Raw genomic sequence first — 16,992 nt, 5'->3', positions numbered from 1 at the left:
CCTGAACACTGACGTCTCATGAGCATGGCACACAATGATCTATTATTGCTGGGACTTGGACTCAATCCATTCACCCCGACATCTGTAAACAGTTTAACCACTCCTCCCATTCCAAGAAAGGAATTACATCAAGTGGAAAAAAGGTAGGCACCACTGATGACATACTTGACCCTATATTACCCAGGAAGAAATCAGGTTGAAACCACATCTTCTCAAATCCTTAGATCAAAGGCTCAATAGGTGTCTATTTACAGTACATGTCATGTCTGTCTATGGCATTATTTATACCTGTTTAAAGGGGACTTGCAGATATAAAGGAACTGTAAAAACACTGATTAGTGCCACAAGGGAAGGTTTCACAGACATTACTATGCCAACTGGACAGAGATTTATAGATAAAGAAAGAATTGGTTGCTGTGCATCGTATCTCAGCAGGATTCCAAGCAAAGGCACCACATTCCCATTTTACGTGAGACACATTCTGTTATTTCCCTCACGGGATCAATAAAGTATCTATCTATTTATTTCACTGCCTCTTGAAAAGAGCATTTAAAAAATGAGAAGAAACGAGACGTATCTGAAATTCTTTCAGGAAGGCATTCCAGATGTTGCCACCCCATTTTTGGGAGACATAGCTAATTTTCTATCTTTTCGATTCACTTTGACCCGGCCTTGTTACCAAGGAGATTCACTTTTTGATTCACTTTGACCAAGTCCATTCATGGACGTACTCTGTTTCTTGGCAAAAAAAAAAAACCTACAGCACATTTTACAAGTTATTTTTCAGTTTGGTTGACTGAATCCTGAAAATTTCAGATGCCCTGCTTTTCAGATGCAAAAGTTGCATCTCTGCAGACCTTTACCCTCTGTGCCCTTGTTGAAAATATTCTGTGTCAAAGACCCTCTCTTCCAGCTGAGGAATAGTGCGGCACCATCTACAGTAGCAGACAGACTGTTCGAACAGCCTGCTCCTGTAAGAAGCAGAGCTTGGCAAGACCACAGCATGAAAGAATTCCAAGACACAGCAACAAAGCTTCTACAAATATTTTAACTATTTTTATTTATCTTCCTCCACTAAGACAAGAGCAGGAGAAGATAAACCACCTTTAACAATCTTGATCAATAATACCCAACCTTACATTAACTCCATGATGGTGAAACAGACCCCAACATCTTAATTTTTTAAATGTTAAACTACGTAGGTCACATCCTGTGCACTACATGTTACAGAACCAGCTCCTGGCAGTAAAATGGGAAGGACAGTGATGTAGACATTCCTCCTAGGTACTCAGAAAAGTGCACTGAAGAACACATGGCACTGTATATCTCGTGTCACAGATTTACAGAGCATTATGACAGTGTTTCTTTATCAACTCTGAAACTCAAATCATTTCTGTTACACAGAGGTCATTTTACCAACTGGGAAAAAAAAAAAAAGATTCTGTTACTGGCAAATTTGATTTTCAAAACAGTATTGTTTGGGGTGCTTTGAAAGTGAGCGGGCCAGTTGTATCGCGACAACCATGGGAAATGTTCTCATGGACAGTGCGAGTACACGCCAGCAGGCACCAGATATCTTGTGACCGAAAGAGGATTCATGCAAGACCACAATGGCACAAGTGGTGGCCACATGCAACAGAAATAAGTCCCCGGAACACTCTGTCATGGTCTCACGCGTATAGGACTGATCTCCAGTGCTACACAGCACACTATCTTCACAACACAATAAGCTAACGAGCTTTACTTGGTTTCTCAATCGCGACAGCCATGAGACGGGACCGAAGAAGAAACTGACTTCCGCAGAGTGACACCTTCACTGCTGTGTCCCCGCGTTTGTGTAAATGAGCTCAAAGGGGCCACCAGCACCCTTCCACGACAGCTAACACACAAACCAACTGACGCAACGCGCTGCTCTTTATAAGAATAATGGCGCCGTGGCAGAAAGCTCTCCCTTCCACCAATGCGATGACCCCGGATCAGCTGTCTACCGTCCCTTGTAAGACCAGCTGCTTGGAGCCGTTTGACGACAGCGCCATTGTGAACTCGGGCACAGACCGGCAAGGTGAAGCCTCAGAGCCGCCCTCTGTCTCCTGAGAGAAGGATCACGAAGGGGTTTGGGGCTGACGTGTGAAAAACCTCGGGTTCCTGTTTTTGTCAACACGCACAAAAAAAAAAGAAAATTCCTGGTGTATCCGGATTCGCTTCCAGTCTTTCGTATTATTTACATAGATGGTAATCAGTTATGTAATCAATCTGGGTTTATTTCTGATGTTGTTCGCACACCTTTGCATGACCTGTTTCCAAGTTTCGCATTGGAGTGCCCTCCTAGACCCCGTTCAGACATACCAGTTTAATGCTGCTGATAGGTACTTGACGTGTCAAGTGAGTGTATCCTTATCTAAACCAACAATAAGGGCTCCCAGATAACCCTGAGCGATCAGGGCAGGTCAAGCGCCATGCCCATGGTCACCCAGCAGCACGCATAGACCTTCTCGAAAGTGCCGAGAGGTGACCTGACTGATTCAGCCGTACACCACTGAAACACACCTCTGGTTCTGTCCTGAAAGAGTCGGGGCAGACTGCAGTCACACCCTACATATGCTCCAGCTCCACGAGCTCACCCAGGGGGCTGGCATCACAGTTCCTGTCAGTGCCAAGCGCATTAGCCATGCTGAAAGGCACACGAGTGTGGGGTTATGCATTTTCTTTCCAGAGTCTGCAAAGGAGCAAGCAAAGGCTAATCCCATTCTGAAAATTACAAAGAAGAAACAACGTTTCAGCTTGTTGAGCCTTCTGCAGGTATGAAGGAGAAATACTCAGTTTCAGCTGAGCCTTCTTGAAGAAGATTTAACAGCTGGAATGTCACATTTCTTCTCCTTTTCAGCTTGGAATTAACCTTTACTTGCTCCCTTGCAGCCAACACCCACTGACACAGCTCTGCGCCCAGACAATATCTTCAATATGTGTGACTGCATCCTTAACAGGGAAAGACCTCGTGTAAAAACTATAGGGCATAACATAAAGACATGGATGTAACCTTTAATTCTGAGGAGGTCCCAAGAAAACTCCTTTGCGCTCATGCTTAGCTTTAGCCCTGTAACAGCCATAGATAAACTTTATTTTCATTTTGTTCTAACACTGAATTTTACACATACTTTATGCAACACCAGCTTTCCCAAGGATTAAAGCTGGCTTATTTCTATCTTTAGAGACAAACCTAGGCAAACCCTACTAGGTGCAAAGTCATGAAAGCTTAAAAGCATGTGTCCACTTCGTTTTGCTCAGCACACAGAACTTGCACTAAAACCTCCTTCTGCTGTCGCCTTTGCTCTGCTGGAGGCAATCTGGGAGAGCAAAATTAAAAACGAGAAAAGCCAGAAAAGAGCGTGAGTCAGGCACTGGAAAGAGGGGCCAGTTCCCCATTCCTGGAGAGCGGAGTTCCTGTAAACTGTGTCCAGAGCTGAGGGAAATGCCCACACAGTCAAGAGCTCTGACTCTGCTCGCAGGCCACTGTGGACATCCTGGACAAGCAGTGCATCCAGGGGCCTCAACAGCAAGCCCACGCCACAGAGTCAGGCCGCTACATGAAAGCAGAGCTCGAGTCCGCGCACGGCTTAAACTGGAAAAGGGCATGTTTTTAAACGCGGGCTCTGTCGCACAGAGCTCCGTGCTCCTCCGCTGCGTTGGCGTGGAAGACGGGACAAGAGGCCCACCTGTAATGCTGTGGGCGGGTCGGGTCCAGGGGCTTGTGGGGGACCTGTGGAGATGCCCGACGAGGCCGTCAGCGGCTGTCGGAGTGCTCCCACTCCCAGCTCAATCTCGGCATCGACTGGTGGACCACAAGTGGCTCCTTCGGCTGTTTTATACCTGCAGAAGACTCCTTAGTCAAAACATGCTTCTTTTCTTTCTCCTTTTGGCACGGAATAAACCTTGTTCATTGGCTCTGTACATGGTGTGTTTTGGGAGTATTTTTTGGTATCTTTTCTTATGATCCGCTATCTGTCTTCTCTTTTTGCCAGTCTGAAAACGGCACTGTTTCTGAATGTCATTTGGGTAACCAATGAGAGAAGATGGACAGACAACTTGGGGGAAAAAAAGCAACTACCCCATTACAAAAAAATTACAGGAAGTCAATATACCATTTCGACGCAGCTTTTTAAATTGGGACACTCACGAAACACCACACCACACAAAAGACAGCATCACCGATACAAGAGTAACAGTAGAATCTCCCAGCAGCTATGCAACAGTGACGAACCGTATAGGTTTTCGTTTTAAAGAGCGGACTTTTACAGCAACAGGCTACCCGATCCTGGGCTCCATAGTAACACTGCCACTCTGCCCCAGCTCGTTTACTACAGGTACTGAAAGCCTTCATTAACCTGAGTGACAAGCCTGCCAAGTACATGTGGTCAGAAGCTCACACAAGATCTGGAACTGGACAGCGGGGAAGCGCATTACAGGTGTGCCTCACCTGTCTGCACAGGTACTCGAAATTCACATTGAACCACGGGCTACTCCTAAAGCAGCCTCTTTCACAAGGCAGCTTTGACAGCGGTGTCTCGGTTTTTAGCCGGTCTCTGCAGAAACAGCAGGTCCTGTAATCTCACCAACGTCATCCCTCGTCTCCTGTGTAGATCATCTAACAACACCGGCAATAAAATGCGATCTTTCCCAGATGTCAGTCTCCCCAAAGGGCTAACAGGGGAGTGCTGCTCACACAATCAGAAACTGATGAAGTCCCGATTGTGCCATTGGTTTTTTAAACACGCATTCCATGGAATTTAATGGAGTTTCTTGCTGGACTGATCCCAGCAAACATTCGTATACCTGATAGCAAACCACCATTTATGCTCAGATTATTTTTAAACAGCATTAAAGATGTTATTTCTCCTTCTTTCTTGCCACCACTGCCCATGAGCTGTGGCAAACTTGCTTTCTAATGTATAATATCGTGTGAGCAACATTTCGTGCTGCTTTTACGGTGCATACACATTGCACTAGCTGTTGCTTGCTGCCCCAGCCTCTCCTGCGAGAACCCTGCGCCGCCTCAATTAGTTGGAGGCTGACATTTGGTGTGGTGTCAGTGACAGAGCCCACCGGTAACCGAGAGTTAACTTCTGCTTGCTGTGTCGGGTTTCACTGTAAATGCTATCACCAGGGCTGGCGGAGCCAGCTACCCAGAGCACAAACAAGGAACAGGAAATGTGATCTTCACAGTGCTTAAAAAAAAAAAAACAATCTCCCCATTGTTGTGCTTTTTGTTCTCATCTTTACTTTTCCCGGTACGTTTTGGGGGATTTTTTTCTCTTCTCCATGTTCCGGGAACATGAGTTGGGCAGAGAAAGGAGAGAGGAGGGCGCAGGCGGACAGCCCTGGTGGGAGAAACCTGCAAACAGGCCCTTGAAGCCAACAAGTTCATCCTTCTTTTTTCCGTGGAGAAAGACACGAGGCTGCGGGATTTCGACACGCACGCAGACGAGGACCCGCATAACTAAACCTGCAAAACCAAACGGCGGAGCCTGGAGCCTGAGCAAATCAAATCCTTTGCTGACAATCAGGCCCAATCCGACACAGGACCCAGGAGGAGACCCGCTCCAATAGGAAGTGCTTTCTTTTTTCCCCATCAGGGCGGAACGTACCGTGGTCATTTCCTTTCCAAAAATAACACACAAAAAAACACATCCTCTGCTCTTGGCTTCTAACCAGGTCCGTTGGCAGAATCTGATTTTCCAAGTGTTGAACGGTCAAATCTGTTCACCTGGACACGTGGTCTTCAACCGGTTTTTCAAGACGGCGAGGGTCTCAAATCGCTAATGGGTGTAATTAAGTTACCAAGAGCTGAAGCAAATCTCAGAAGACGCTACAGCTCTCCAGGAGTTCGAAGGGTCCCCGGTTGTACTGTAAGGCACCAGCTCTGTGAGTGGCTTATGCGAGGACAACAAGAAAGACCTGTAATTCAGGCCTTGCGAAACAGAGGACTCCCTTTCCTATTCCATGTTCAAGAGCAGGAATTGGCAGAGACGCTGGCAGTCACCCAACCAGCTCCGTGCACCGCGACAGACCCAGACAGGTCACAGTGATGACCAACAGGAGCCCAGGCGGCCAGAGGCAGAGGCCTAGTTCAAGCCCGCACCAGCAAGGAGAGCCAGCAGCCTCAGCTCCGTCTGGCCCTCGGCGAGCTCGTATTCACCCGGGCGCTGAAGGCCAGCTCATCGGCGTTCACAAAGGCCGCTCCGGATTGGAGCGCATTTCTGTCCGGAGCCTGCCAAAGCCTTTCAGACATAGAGGAATCCGTTTACAAGGTGTGTGGGAAATTACCAGGGCTGCAGAAAGGGCGACATTGGAGCCGCGCTGGGAGGTGAATGGAGACGCGGCTCTCCAGGGATACTGGATCCCTGCGGAGACATCCGAGCCCTGGCTATCCGATGTCCTGCCATTCCCCAGAAACGGCCGCCCCACACATCAGAAAACCCGGCGCTCCTCAAAACAAATTACCCATTTAACTGCAGAATTTTTGAACAGTGAGGATTTTGTCTCTGCCTGTGGAGAAGGGTGAACACGACAGCGGAGCTCAAACTGAGAGGCAACGAGGATGGGCGCCTTTTCGCCTTGTTAAAAGAGAAATTCTGCTTCATTTAACAAGTGGTCCCCTGTATGAAGGGATCCATTTCCCTTGTTAAAAGAACTTAGAAGACATCAGGCCCCTTTAAAAAAAACAAATTCTCCACCTCAGACCCCCTGCTACAGTATGTCACAGGGGGACCCTGCTCATTACTTTTTACAACTCAGATAATGTTGCTCAGTTAGTTTCCGCAAATGCACCACATTCTTACCCAAACCGCCCTCTCGAGAATGATTAGAACCCCCCGAAAATAGAAGCAAACTTGTATATAAATCTAGGGAGCTCCAACAGCTAATCTGAGCAGCGGTTTGAGTTAGACTGTGAAAAAACTAGCTCTGTGCATGGAGGCTTTAAAGCGGAGTATCCCTCAGAAATTACAGTGGTGTAGCCTGCGATACGATGCATGCAAATTCTGAGAAACTACTCTGGCAGTGTCTGAATTATCTCATACAGTGCATTGCTCCAACGACACACTTACGCATGAAGCAAGGGAGGTTAAATGGAAAAGCTCCACGATTCACGATGACTCCTTCTTGGTAATTAAATTAGCAAAAAAAACAATCAGGTCATTGAGCAATTCCCCACACCTGGTGCAGACTGCGGCTGTTTAAGCAGTGAGCTCAGATTGTAAAGAGGCCTGTGGTCTGGACTGCAAAAACCAAAAGGTAACGGACGATCTTCACTCCGTATGGAAACGGGTCAAGAGAATGAGATGCCAGGGACGGCAAAAAGAATTTCAAATCTCCGTTGCAAGGCCGGGCTCCTTCCCAGCACAGGTGACTGCAGAGACTGCAGAAACTGCTGCAATGATGCTCAAAGTGTATTTCCCTGAAGGCCTGCTGTACTTCCTCACGCGTTTAAACTGAGGTGATCATTGACAATATCACTTCAACTCACCGCAAAAGGGGAAATTTTAAACCCTGAACTGAACGGCCATTGTTCTGAGGTTTTCCTAAGGTAACAACAGACTGATATTACCATTGTATAAACTAATAATACCCACTCCGAAAGCCCCTGTCTTGCTGAAATCTAACCACAGCTGAAGCAGGACCTACAGATTCATCCACCGTCTAACCACTTCTTCCAATCTGGGATCACAGCGCAGCCAGAGCCTATCCCTGCCAGCAACGGGCACAAGGCAGGATACACTCTGGTCAGGACGCCCACCGGCCATCGCAGGGCACACACACTCGCTCCAATGAAGCCCATTGACGTGCCGGCACGCCTACGGCCTGCAGGGGGACAAATGGAGCACCTGGAGGAAACCCCAGGAGATGAACGCAGGAACCCAGCAGTACTGAACACTGCGCCACTGTGCTACAAAATCACTTAAATGAAACTGCCGTCTTTGTCACGGTGAAGTTCCAAAAATATCAGCTTTTGTTCCTCCCGGGCTCTGGCTGTGTCACTGAAAGGGCACAAGATAAGGGATGGATCTATTATTAATTGTTCGTATTTCTTAGCACAGCAAAAGCTCTTATACCCAGGGTGACCTATAGAAACAAATGTGTAAAATGACTGCATTAGGGATACAAAGACTTGGCTAAAGTCTGGTCTCTCTGCCACATGAGAACAAAAGGGATATTCGATTGTTTTTGTTCCTAACTGGGAGATACAGCACTTTTATGCATAATCTTTCCTGAGGAATAACTCGACCTTTTATCCATATGCCTTCTAACACAAGGGTACACGGATACATTCACAGATTTTTTTTTTAAAAAGTTTTCTGCAGTGGTTTCAACCCACGGCTGTGGAGTGAACATAGCAGCAAAAAGGACTCGTGAACAGCTCTAGCTGTTATCACTTTTGCCAAACAAAACATAAAACAGACACGTGTTGGGATGTTTCAGTCGGTCTCTCCTGGACACATGCTTTCGCTCTGCTTCACCAAATAAACGGAAGCACCGATCAAAAAAAGCGACTGACATCAATCACCACAAGGTGTTCATCTTTGAGGAGAACCGCAGTAGTAGATGCGGACTACGGATTGGACTTGTAGGAATGAATGCGCGCTTGAGAGGGGAAATCGCGTTGCTTGCGCTGATTTAGGGTCCCTCTGTGCCTCACTGACACATCTCTGGGGGGACGGACGATGAAGAGGAGGATGGAGTTTGGTGACGGGGTGAGGCGAATTGAAAGAAAGGTGCCCTACCCGTAGCTCCTAGCGAATCGCTCTCCTGCTGGTCTGGTCTTAGAGTCTGCCCCTGTGCTGTAATTCCATCTGCGGAGAAAACAGGATGCGATTCGTAAATGGTGTTCAGCATCTGGAGTAGTCCCGGCATGGGGTGCGCGCCCCTGGGGTCACCAGGTGTGGCGGGGCTGCGTGTGCTTTCCCTGTCGGGCGGGTGGTGTTCCGCGTTTAATAAAGAGGAGGGTTTTGCACAACACTGCAGCGATGAGCCGTATTTCCTAAAGAAGCGTCTCTCTCGATCTCGGGGGCGATCACAACAGCCCGGGAGCGCGTCGTGACAGCTGTGAGTGGAGGTCGAGTTTATCTGAACTGCAAGAGCGCAGCAGGAGGGGGCGGGGGAGAAATGTAAGGCGTCAAGAAACTTTCAAGCCACGAAGAATACGACTGAACAAGGATAAACGAAGCACAAGTCGGCAACAACCCCCAAAACTTTAGGGAAAAAAAAACCCCAACAACAAACCTGTTTTTATTCCAAACAGCGGCATATGTAAACGCACAGAGCTCCGGACGTCTTTACTCTCGCATCACAAGGGCAGCTCCGCTCATTTTTAAGAAACTGTGGTCGTCCAACATCCGCCTTCAAGACATTCAAGAGAACTTGTGGCGTGACAAGACGGCCACGGCGCAGCTAACAGCTCCCTCGCCTCCCCGAGTGTAGACGCGCGGGGTGCGCTACTCAACAACGGCTCATTCTCCGAGCCGCGTTTCCTCTCTTCGCGAGCCGGGGCTCGGGGATCATTGGGAGGCACGGGGCTCAGAGCGCGAGCTGCTCGAGCCTCCGCACAGGAAAGCGTGCGCGCGGGCACGAGCGTCTCTGAAAGTCCCAGTCCGGACAAAACTCTTCGGAATGCGCTTCTGCTAGTGCAGGAAACTGGGGAGGAAAGCCGCAACAAACTCCTCTTTAGTACCCAAATAAATCAGCTCTCACTTTTGTTGTGCCGAATATCTTCTATGAATGAGTTATCACAAAAACAAAAGGTGCAACAGGTTGTTTTAGTTTCCTACTGGCACCGTCTTGCGTGCTCGGAATTCACCTGCGCTTGCTCCCCATCCCCCCAAGAAACCAGAGAGAGCGCTTCTCATTGCATCCAAACTAATCCTCTCTGCAAACGTCCAGGCAACAATACCAAGAACTGACAAACGAGAATCGCTAATAACGCTAGAGAGAGAGAGAGGTATCGCGGCTTAGAGCTAGACCAGCCCCGGAGAGAGACAGAAATAGAAAACAAGGCGGATACCACCAAAAATAGCCGTGACATCACACGACTTCTTTCAAACAGAAAACCTGCATTGTTTCCGCAGCGGTGAAGACCATTGGCGAAGCACGCAGCCAATCAGACATCGCAAACTTTTTTTCGAGTTACTCTCGTTTCTTTTTTTTTGAAGTGTGAATTTGGCCTCGTGGCTCCACCTGCTGAAATAAAAGGATAAAAGCTGCGCTCGCAGTGAGCGATGGGGCGAGCACAGGCGATGGGCTCGTTCTTTTCACCGAATAAGCTCTGAGCGGCAGCGAAGCAATTAAATAAAAATAACCATCTGAGCAACCTCTTCTACCAGGGCTGCCAAAAAGTAGCCCCGCCCCGCCTTTTCCTTTTCGTTCAGCCGAGCAGAGCCAGGTTCCTGTGTCTCCCAGTCTGATGGGCTTCAAAACCATCCCCGCAGGAAAGGCAGGTCTGAGGATGACTGACGCTCTTGTCCCTGAGAGAACAGTCCCTTCAGGGCGTGAGTACTGCGCCCCTCATAAAACCCTCTCCCCCATGCCAGGGTTACTACATTGTGAAGGGGAAAAAGTCAAACAAAATTCCAAGTGGGAAGAAATCCCTCCATACACCCCTTTCTCACCACTTCATCCAGTACAGAGTTGCAGGGGAGCCGGAGCCCAGCCCACTTCAGGGGTCATTTTTCCAGTATGTAACCTAATGTACCAGTATGTCTTTGGACTCTGGGAGGAAACCGGAGCACCAGGAGGAATCCCATGCAAACATGGGGGAGAACATGCAAACTCCACACAGACAGCACCCCAGGAATTGAACCCAGGGCCCCACTGCTGCAAGACTGAAACTCTGTGCCTCTGTGCCGCCCCTAGTCTGAAGGAACGCCAAGGGAACTGTGCTCAGAGGGATTGTTAAATTCACAACTTCGCATTGCAGAACTTTGTAACAGGTAGAAAATGAGATGAAGCATTAGACGCAGAAAGTCAAGGAAAATGCATGCTGTTTCTTTGCTGTGGTGTCTAGAATACTGTATATGATAAAAGTAGCAACAATTAAAAAACAGGCACACACACATATGGTCAGGGTAGCTGAAGAAGCTCATTGACTACAACATAGTGTAAATCATTGTACACCTTCGGGTTCATGGAAGACAAGAGCCCTCAATTCATGAGGGACAGCAAAGGAACGGATGAGCTATATTGATGGATCATGTGTTCAGTGAAGCACGTAAAAAGGTAAAAGAAGTAGCACAGCTCTAATTAAACAGAAATATTAAAGTTGTAAAGCTAGAGGCAACCAAAAAGCAGGACCACAGAAAAAGGGACAATACAGTATAGCCAGTAAGCAAAAACAGTCTCTGGGAATTGGGAGGAGACCACTTTATCCTGAACAAATCCATACAAACATGCAACCGTGTAGAACATGCAAACTTCACACAGACAAGACACCTGAGGCCAGAACTAAAATGCTAACTGCCAGGTCCCATTGTCAGACAGCACCTTCGACCATGTAAGAATAATTCCAAAATGCTTTAGATTTGATCTACATTTTATACAGCGCTCAAAATGATTACAATTTCCTTCCTGAGATACAGTGAATTAAAAAAAGTCCTGTCCAGCTGCCCGATGTCAGCAGTGCAGTGGCTGTAAAGGTTGTGGCTCAAAGAACCCATCGCACAACTGTCTAAAATCAAGAACCACACTGCCTGTCCTTCTGGGAAACACCAGCACACACTGAGCGCTGATCTCGGTCACTTTCCTAACACAGTGACATCACATGCAAATCACCTCTCGGTTTATTTTCCATTCCAAGGCCCTGTGCAGCCTGTGAGCTGGGAATTCCTGTTACTCTGACTTGTCTGTGGAACGGCTTATCTAGGTTTCACCTCGAACAGGAAGCAGAATAGCTGACAGTGACAACACAACCGAATCTCATCTGGCTGAACCAGAGTGAAAAGGGGCAGACGAGCGAAGGTCCAACAGCAGGGCGGTCCTGCGTGAGTGGATTTTTAAAGACCTTCAGATCCAGAATACAACAGCTTGCCTTTCAGTTACTGTATCTAGACACAACTATGCGTTTTTCCATTCTGCGAAAAATGTCCCCATTACAGACCCACATACTTGAGGAGGACAAATATCGAAACCTGTAGAGACTGTGGTGTTTCTTTCAAGGTTTCGGTGTGTGACAGGAGAGCCGGTGCTCTCAGAGCGAGCTCTGTGGTTACTCTGCTGATTACACAATCCCCGAGTCTGAATCACATCCGGAGCAAGCTGAAAATAGCAAGACCACACCGAGAGAAGGAGCAGAGAAAACTGGGGGCACAAGAAACACAAAGGCAGCGTGAATCATATGAGAGAAAATGCAAAAGGAGCAGTAGGGCTCCGGGCCCACCAGTGGCTCCCTGCTCTCTTCAGACAGAGTTCGGTCCGCTGGCCCGGAACAGCGAGAGGAACACGAGGCTCCCAGGCTTGCAAAAACGCACCAGGAGCAGAGGAAACAGCAAAAGCCTGACTTCAAAAAAACAACAACACAAGCAGAAACAACTGCATGTTAGTTTTTCCATATTACTGTAAGCAAAACGTGCGAACGGGACTTTCATGCAAATACCTTCACCGGCTAGCCCCTGTGGGGCTCAGCAATTTAAACGCACGCCCCTTCCAAGCAACGCAAAACAGATCCCGTGTGGTCCTCGACAACTGCCATTAGCACCTATGCCCCTGCCTGAACACTCGAGTGATCAAGGGGCTCTGCGTCTGAGTGATGAAACCCAGAATGACGGCTCAGGAGGTCAAAAGCCGATCAAGCGTCAAGCGAAGATCTGCCCAGTCCCGAGCACCGGAGAAAGAACACACACATCGACAGAAGCCCAGGCCAATGAGCTATACCTGCTGGATTTCAGATTTATTCTTTTTTTTTATTCGGTTGCCCTGGGGGACAGCTGGTCCTGTTCATTTTGTAATGATCAGTGTTGTGAGGGGGATGCAGTTCGGAAGCGAGTTATCAGTTGAAGACGCAAGTGTCTCCCCTCCACCTCTTTCACTTGAATCGGATTTTCTGCACGCAAGGCTTGAAGTAACCAGTAGAATTAATTTTCTGTGTCGGAGGCAGAGCCCTCTGCTGACTTATTGGTCTACCAGTCCATTGCGCAGCCAGTACAAGCCCATTCATAACATGACAGACTGGGCCACATGTGACAGCTGGTATTACAACTACCAGCAATACTACAAATGACTACTACAAATATTAATACTGAGAAAGAAATAGGGGGTAATAATGCGTGAGGGTTATCTAATATTTGGATTTTTAGCTACCAAGCAGGAACATTTAACTGTCCAAGGTAACCCACTTTCAATGCATTCAGGTAGCCAGCCCAAATCGTAAAGGAACTGGAACAACCTGACTCCGGGTCTGGCACATAGAGAGAGCCCTGCAGCTTCATTCGGTACAAAATGCCCATGTGAGAGAAGGTTCACTGTCCACCCTTAAATAGCACGTTTACAGCGGCATGGGGGACAGGGAGAGCTGACGTGAAAATATGAAGATTCAGATTCCCGTTAATTAATGAAACGGCGCTCAGCGCAGGATGCGGTCAGCCGTTTCAGCAAAGCCTCCCACGCAGGTGTATGCTGGCCCTCGTCTCTCAGAGAGAGGAGGTAGACCCGAAGTCCACGTCAGTCCGCTGCACTGCCTTGGCGTCTGCTTCACGTGTTTTCAACCACGGGAGGGAAACAAAGCTTATGGGAAAGGAAATTCAGACCCGTCTGAAGTGCCGTTTACAGAAAAGCCCGGTAGAAATGCATATTGTATAGTAGGTCATGCTGTGCTACCCACAGGCAGGAAGTAACACTTTTATAATGACTTCTGACATTTGTATTTTATGTTTCTAACTTCAGCAAGTTTATTTGTCATTTATAATAAGACACAAAAATGACCCAGAGGACCTACAGTGAGTGTTTCTGTTCACTGCTTTTCTGATTATGGGTCTGTAAATATCTTGTTTCTCGGGCAGTGTGAGACTTTCTGTTTCCCTTGTGCCACCTGTCTGAAGCGAAGCGAGAACTTTCTCTGGACAGAAGTTTGCCCCATTGCAGAGATGGGATGCAGAAAGGGCCCAGAAACTAAATGGAGAGGGAATGGAAAAGTAGCACTTCAGCAGTAATCAGCCTCCAGCAGATTTTAGTCATGAAACACTGCAAAACACCTAATTTTTTAATCTCACTTTGTCTTTTGCCGTTTTCTTTTTCAACTCGGCCAATTAGGAATTGCCAGTTGCTGAAGCGGTAAGGACTGAGCAGCCCTGACACGTGGATGTTGGGGTCACTAACGTACAGTATAGCCTAGTCAGTTCATGGGGAGTTCCATACACCCACAACTCTCTGTGTAAAGACGTGTCTCCTCCTCTGCATCCTTAATTAATTTCCTTATACAGTAGATTCCAACTCTGACCCACATTTCGCTATTAAGATAGACATACAGTAGCCTGCTCAGCCTACCTTGACGATATTGATTAGTATTTGTCATAGACACTTGTTTTTTAAGTCCTACAATGTCCCCCTAGGGTCCTATTATGGACATGACTGACCAAAAGAAACAGCACAATGACATCGATATGAAAAAGGGGAAAAACTCAGGATCTCCTCTACACTCAGTGACAGACATTCACCCAGAGCCCTGGGGGAAAACAGAGGGGTTTTAGCGAGGGAAAGCAGATGAAGGCACACATTGTTTCACTCAGCCCTTCTCTCGGCTGGGTTTGTAGGGATGGAGCCAGTGAAGTGTACATGTGACTCTCCGGGGCTAAAATACGCGCCTCTTTGCCATCTCCACGTGCTAGCCTGATTGGACGAGCCTGTATCAATGTTCGGCAGCAGAATGCTGCCCCCCCAGGGGAAGGTACAAGAGGACGTGAGATTAAAAAAAGGATTGAGGCTTTGCCGTTTTGATAATGTGCCTTTTTTAAGCCCGTTAGCTGTCCCTACAGGGACACTGCACTAGCGTTGACCATTCAAACCACAGTGAAATCATGGCAGAAGAGAGATCTCACATAATTCAGAATGAATAATTGCAATAACTCTTACCTTCCCTGCCCTTAGGAAGTGGGGCAGAGCTGGAGGTCCTTGCAAACATACAGACTCCACACAAACAGGCACTCCAGCCTGGAATCGAACCCAGGACCCTGGAACTGTGAGGAAGCAAAGCTTTCCACTTTTGCCACTCCAACTTTGCACAAGTGAAGGAACATTGTGCTTTCTGGTAGTCACAAAAAATATCAACTCCAAAATGAGGATTTTCATTCTCACTGTCCCATGAACTGAATAATTTGCCATAAAAGACCCAGGTCCTGTCTGGCCAGCGTGCTTGGCCCTATCCTTTGAGCAGGCAGCATTATCTCGGAAAGCTGAATACACACAATACTATTATTTGGCCTGAATGCAGATAAAAACGAGTTTATGCAGCTGTACTATTCTTGTGCTGCTCAAATTACAAAGTGCACTTGTTAACGGACAAGACTGCATGGGAATGGACGACAACTGCACAGGAAACAAGGCCAAAGAAGTTGGCGTCTCCCAGCATCGCTGCAGCTAAGCAGCACAGCCACATGCAGGAACAGCCCGCTGGTAAATCACTGCCCTCTGCTTCCTTCCCTGGCACACGGGCGCAGAGGGAGCCTGCGACGCCAACACTGGCCAAACCGCCAGGCACACAGCCCAGGGCCGCAACGAGCCAACCGTCAATTTCACCCGGCGTAAGAATACACCGGTTGGAGGCTGCAGCTCGCCCGAGATACACCACCGCGTTTGAAAAACCTGCTAAGATAAGAGAATTCAGGAAAAACAACAAACAATGCTTACATGTTGTCTGAGGCCAGCACAGTCTGTGCCGAGGGAAGGAAAGCATAACATTCGCTTCTTTGGGTACGTGCTAACTATTTTTGCTCAGGTTCCGGTACCTTGAAACTTCCTATTCACTTCTGCGGCTTCCTCTGTGCGTTATTTAGAGCTGAGCGGCGTGTGTGTGACACACAGAGAGCAGGCTCGCGCACCTTCTCCTTGTTGGCCCTGGGCCGGCTGAGCAACTGCCACACGGCACAGCTGTACACATCTGTCTGTCGCCGTGGGCGTGCTGGGCCGGGGGCGGGGGGGGGGCGATCATGTCTGCTCAAACAAACACTGAGGAGGGCAGGAAAAGGGGAAAGGATACGCACTCCACTGGTCAGTCTTCAATCACAAACAGCCAGCGAGCCAGGTGGAAGGTGACTCAACTCAACTGTTGCTTTGTCATTTGCAAACAGTCACAGCAAAAATGAAGAAGATCAAGAGCCTGCTTTGCTCAGGGGTTGTCTTGGATGTTGGGGTGAAAGCCAGATGACTGAACTGGAGAACTGCCTTTTTGACACAGACCATGAGACTCCAAGAGGTCGTACTTTATCAAATCAATAACAGCAAATGCTACTGCTACTATTGTCATTATACCACCCAGAGCAGCATGCCGTATGCATTTCTGCAATTACTTTAAAAACATGAATGTCTGTCTTGTCAGGCATAACTGACATTGTTTGCATTGCTGATATGAAGGTCTAAAAGCGGCACTACAGTGCTAAGTGACTGATCATGAAACTTTCCAGCACCATTCCCACATGTGCTTGAAATGAGTGTGGGTGTCCTGGCCCAATTTCCCACTGGCCTTTACCAGTCATGGCCTCCTAATAATCCCCATTTGTGAACTGGCCTCATCACTCTGCTCTCCTCCCCACTGATCGCTGGTGTGGGGTGAGTGTACTGGAGCACTTTGGCTGCTGTAGCATCATCCAGGTGGGGCTGCACACTGGTGGTGGTGGAGGAGAGTCCCCATTACCTGTAAAGCGCTTTGAGTGGAGTGTCCAGAAAAGCACTAGATAAATGTAAGGAACTACTGTAGTAGTAGTAGTAGTAGTAGTAGTAGTAGTAGTAGTAGTAGTAGTA

At 47.9% G+C, this 16,992-nt stretch overlaps 1 protein-coding gene across 9 annotated transcripts in view; it reads right to left on the bottom strand.

Annotated features, from left to right (window-relative positions):
- hdac7a (histone deacetylase 7a) overlaps positions 1 to 16,992 on the bottom strand; it is a 131,643-nt gene that overhangs the window by 59,664 nt on the left and 54,987 nt on the right. For 4 of the 9 annotated variants that reach the window (XM_069182906.1, XM_069182859.1, XM_069182948.1 and 1 more), the window contains one exon: positions 8,778 to 8,846. The exons of 1 other annotated variant lie outside the window; for it this stretch is intronic. Coding sequence is in view for 5 of the 8 variants with exons in the window: in XM_069182752.1 (XP_069038853.1) it covers positions 8,778 to 8,846 (69 nt within the window). In the remaining 3 variants the exon portion in view is untranslated. Of the gene's footprint in view, positions 1 to 8,777; positions 8,847 to 9,276; positions 10,055 to 15,882; positions 15,944 to 16,992 lie in introns of those variants that run through there. 4 more of the 9 variants (XM_069182619.1, XM_069182661.1, XM_069182790.1 and 1 more) reach the window with 2 other exon arrangements.

Source organism: Lepisosteus oculatus, chromosome 1 (assembly GCF_040954835.1).
Source record: "Lepisosteus oculatus isolate fLepOcu1 chromosome 1, fLepOcu1.hap2, whole genome shotgun sequence".
In the NCBI taxonomy this organism is placed as follows: Eukaryota; Metazoa; Chordata; class Actinopteri; order Semionotiformes; family Lepisosteidae; genus Lepisosteus; species Lepisosteus oculatus.
The sequence above is the reverse complement of the archived record's forward strand: the minus strand, read 5'-3'. Positions and strand labels throughout refer to the sequence as shown.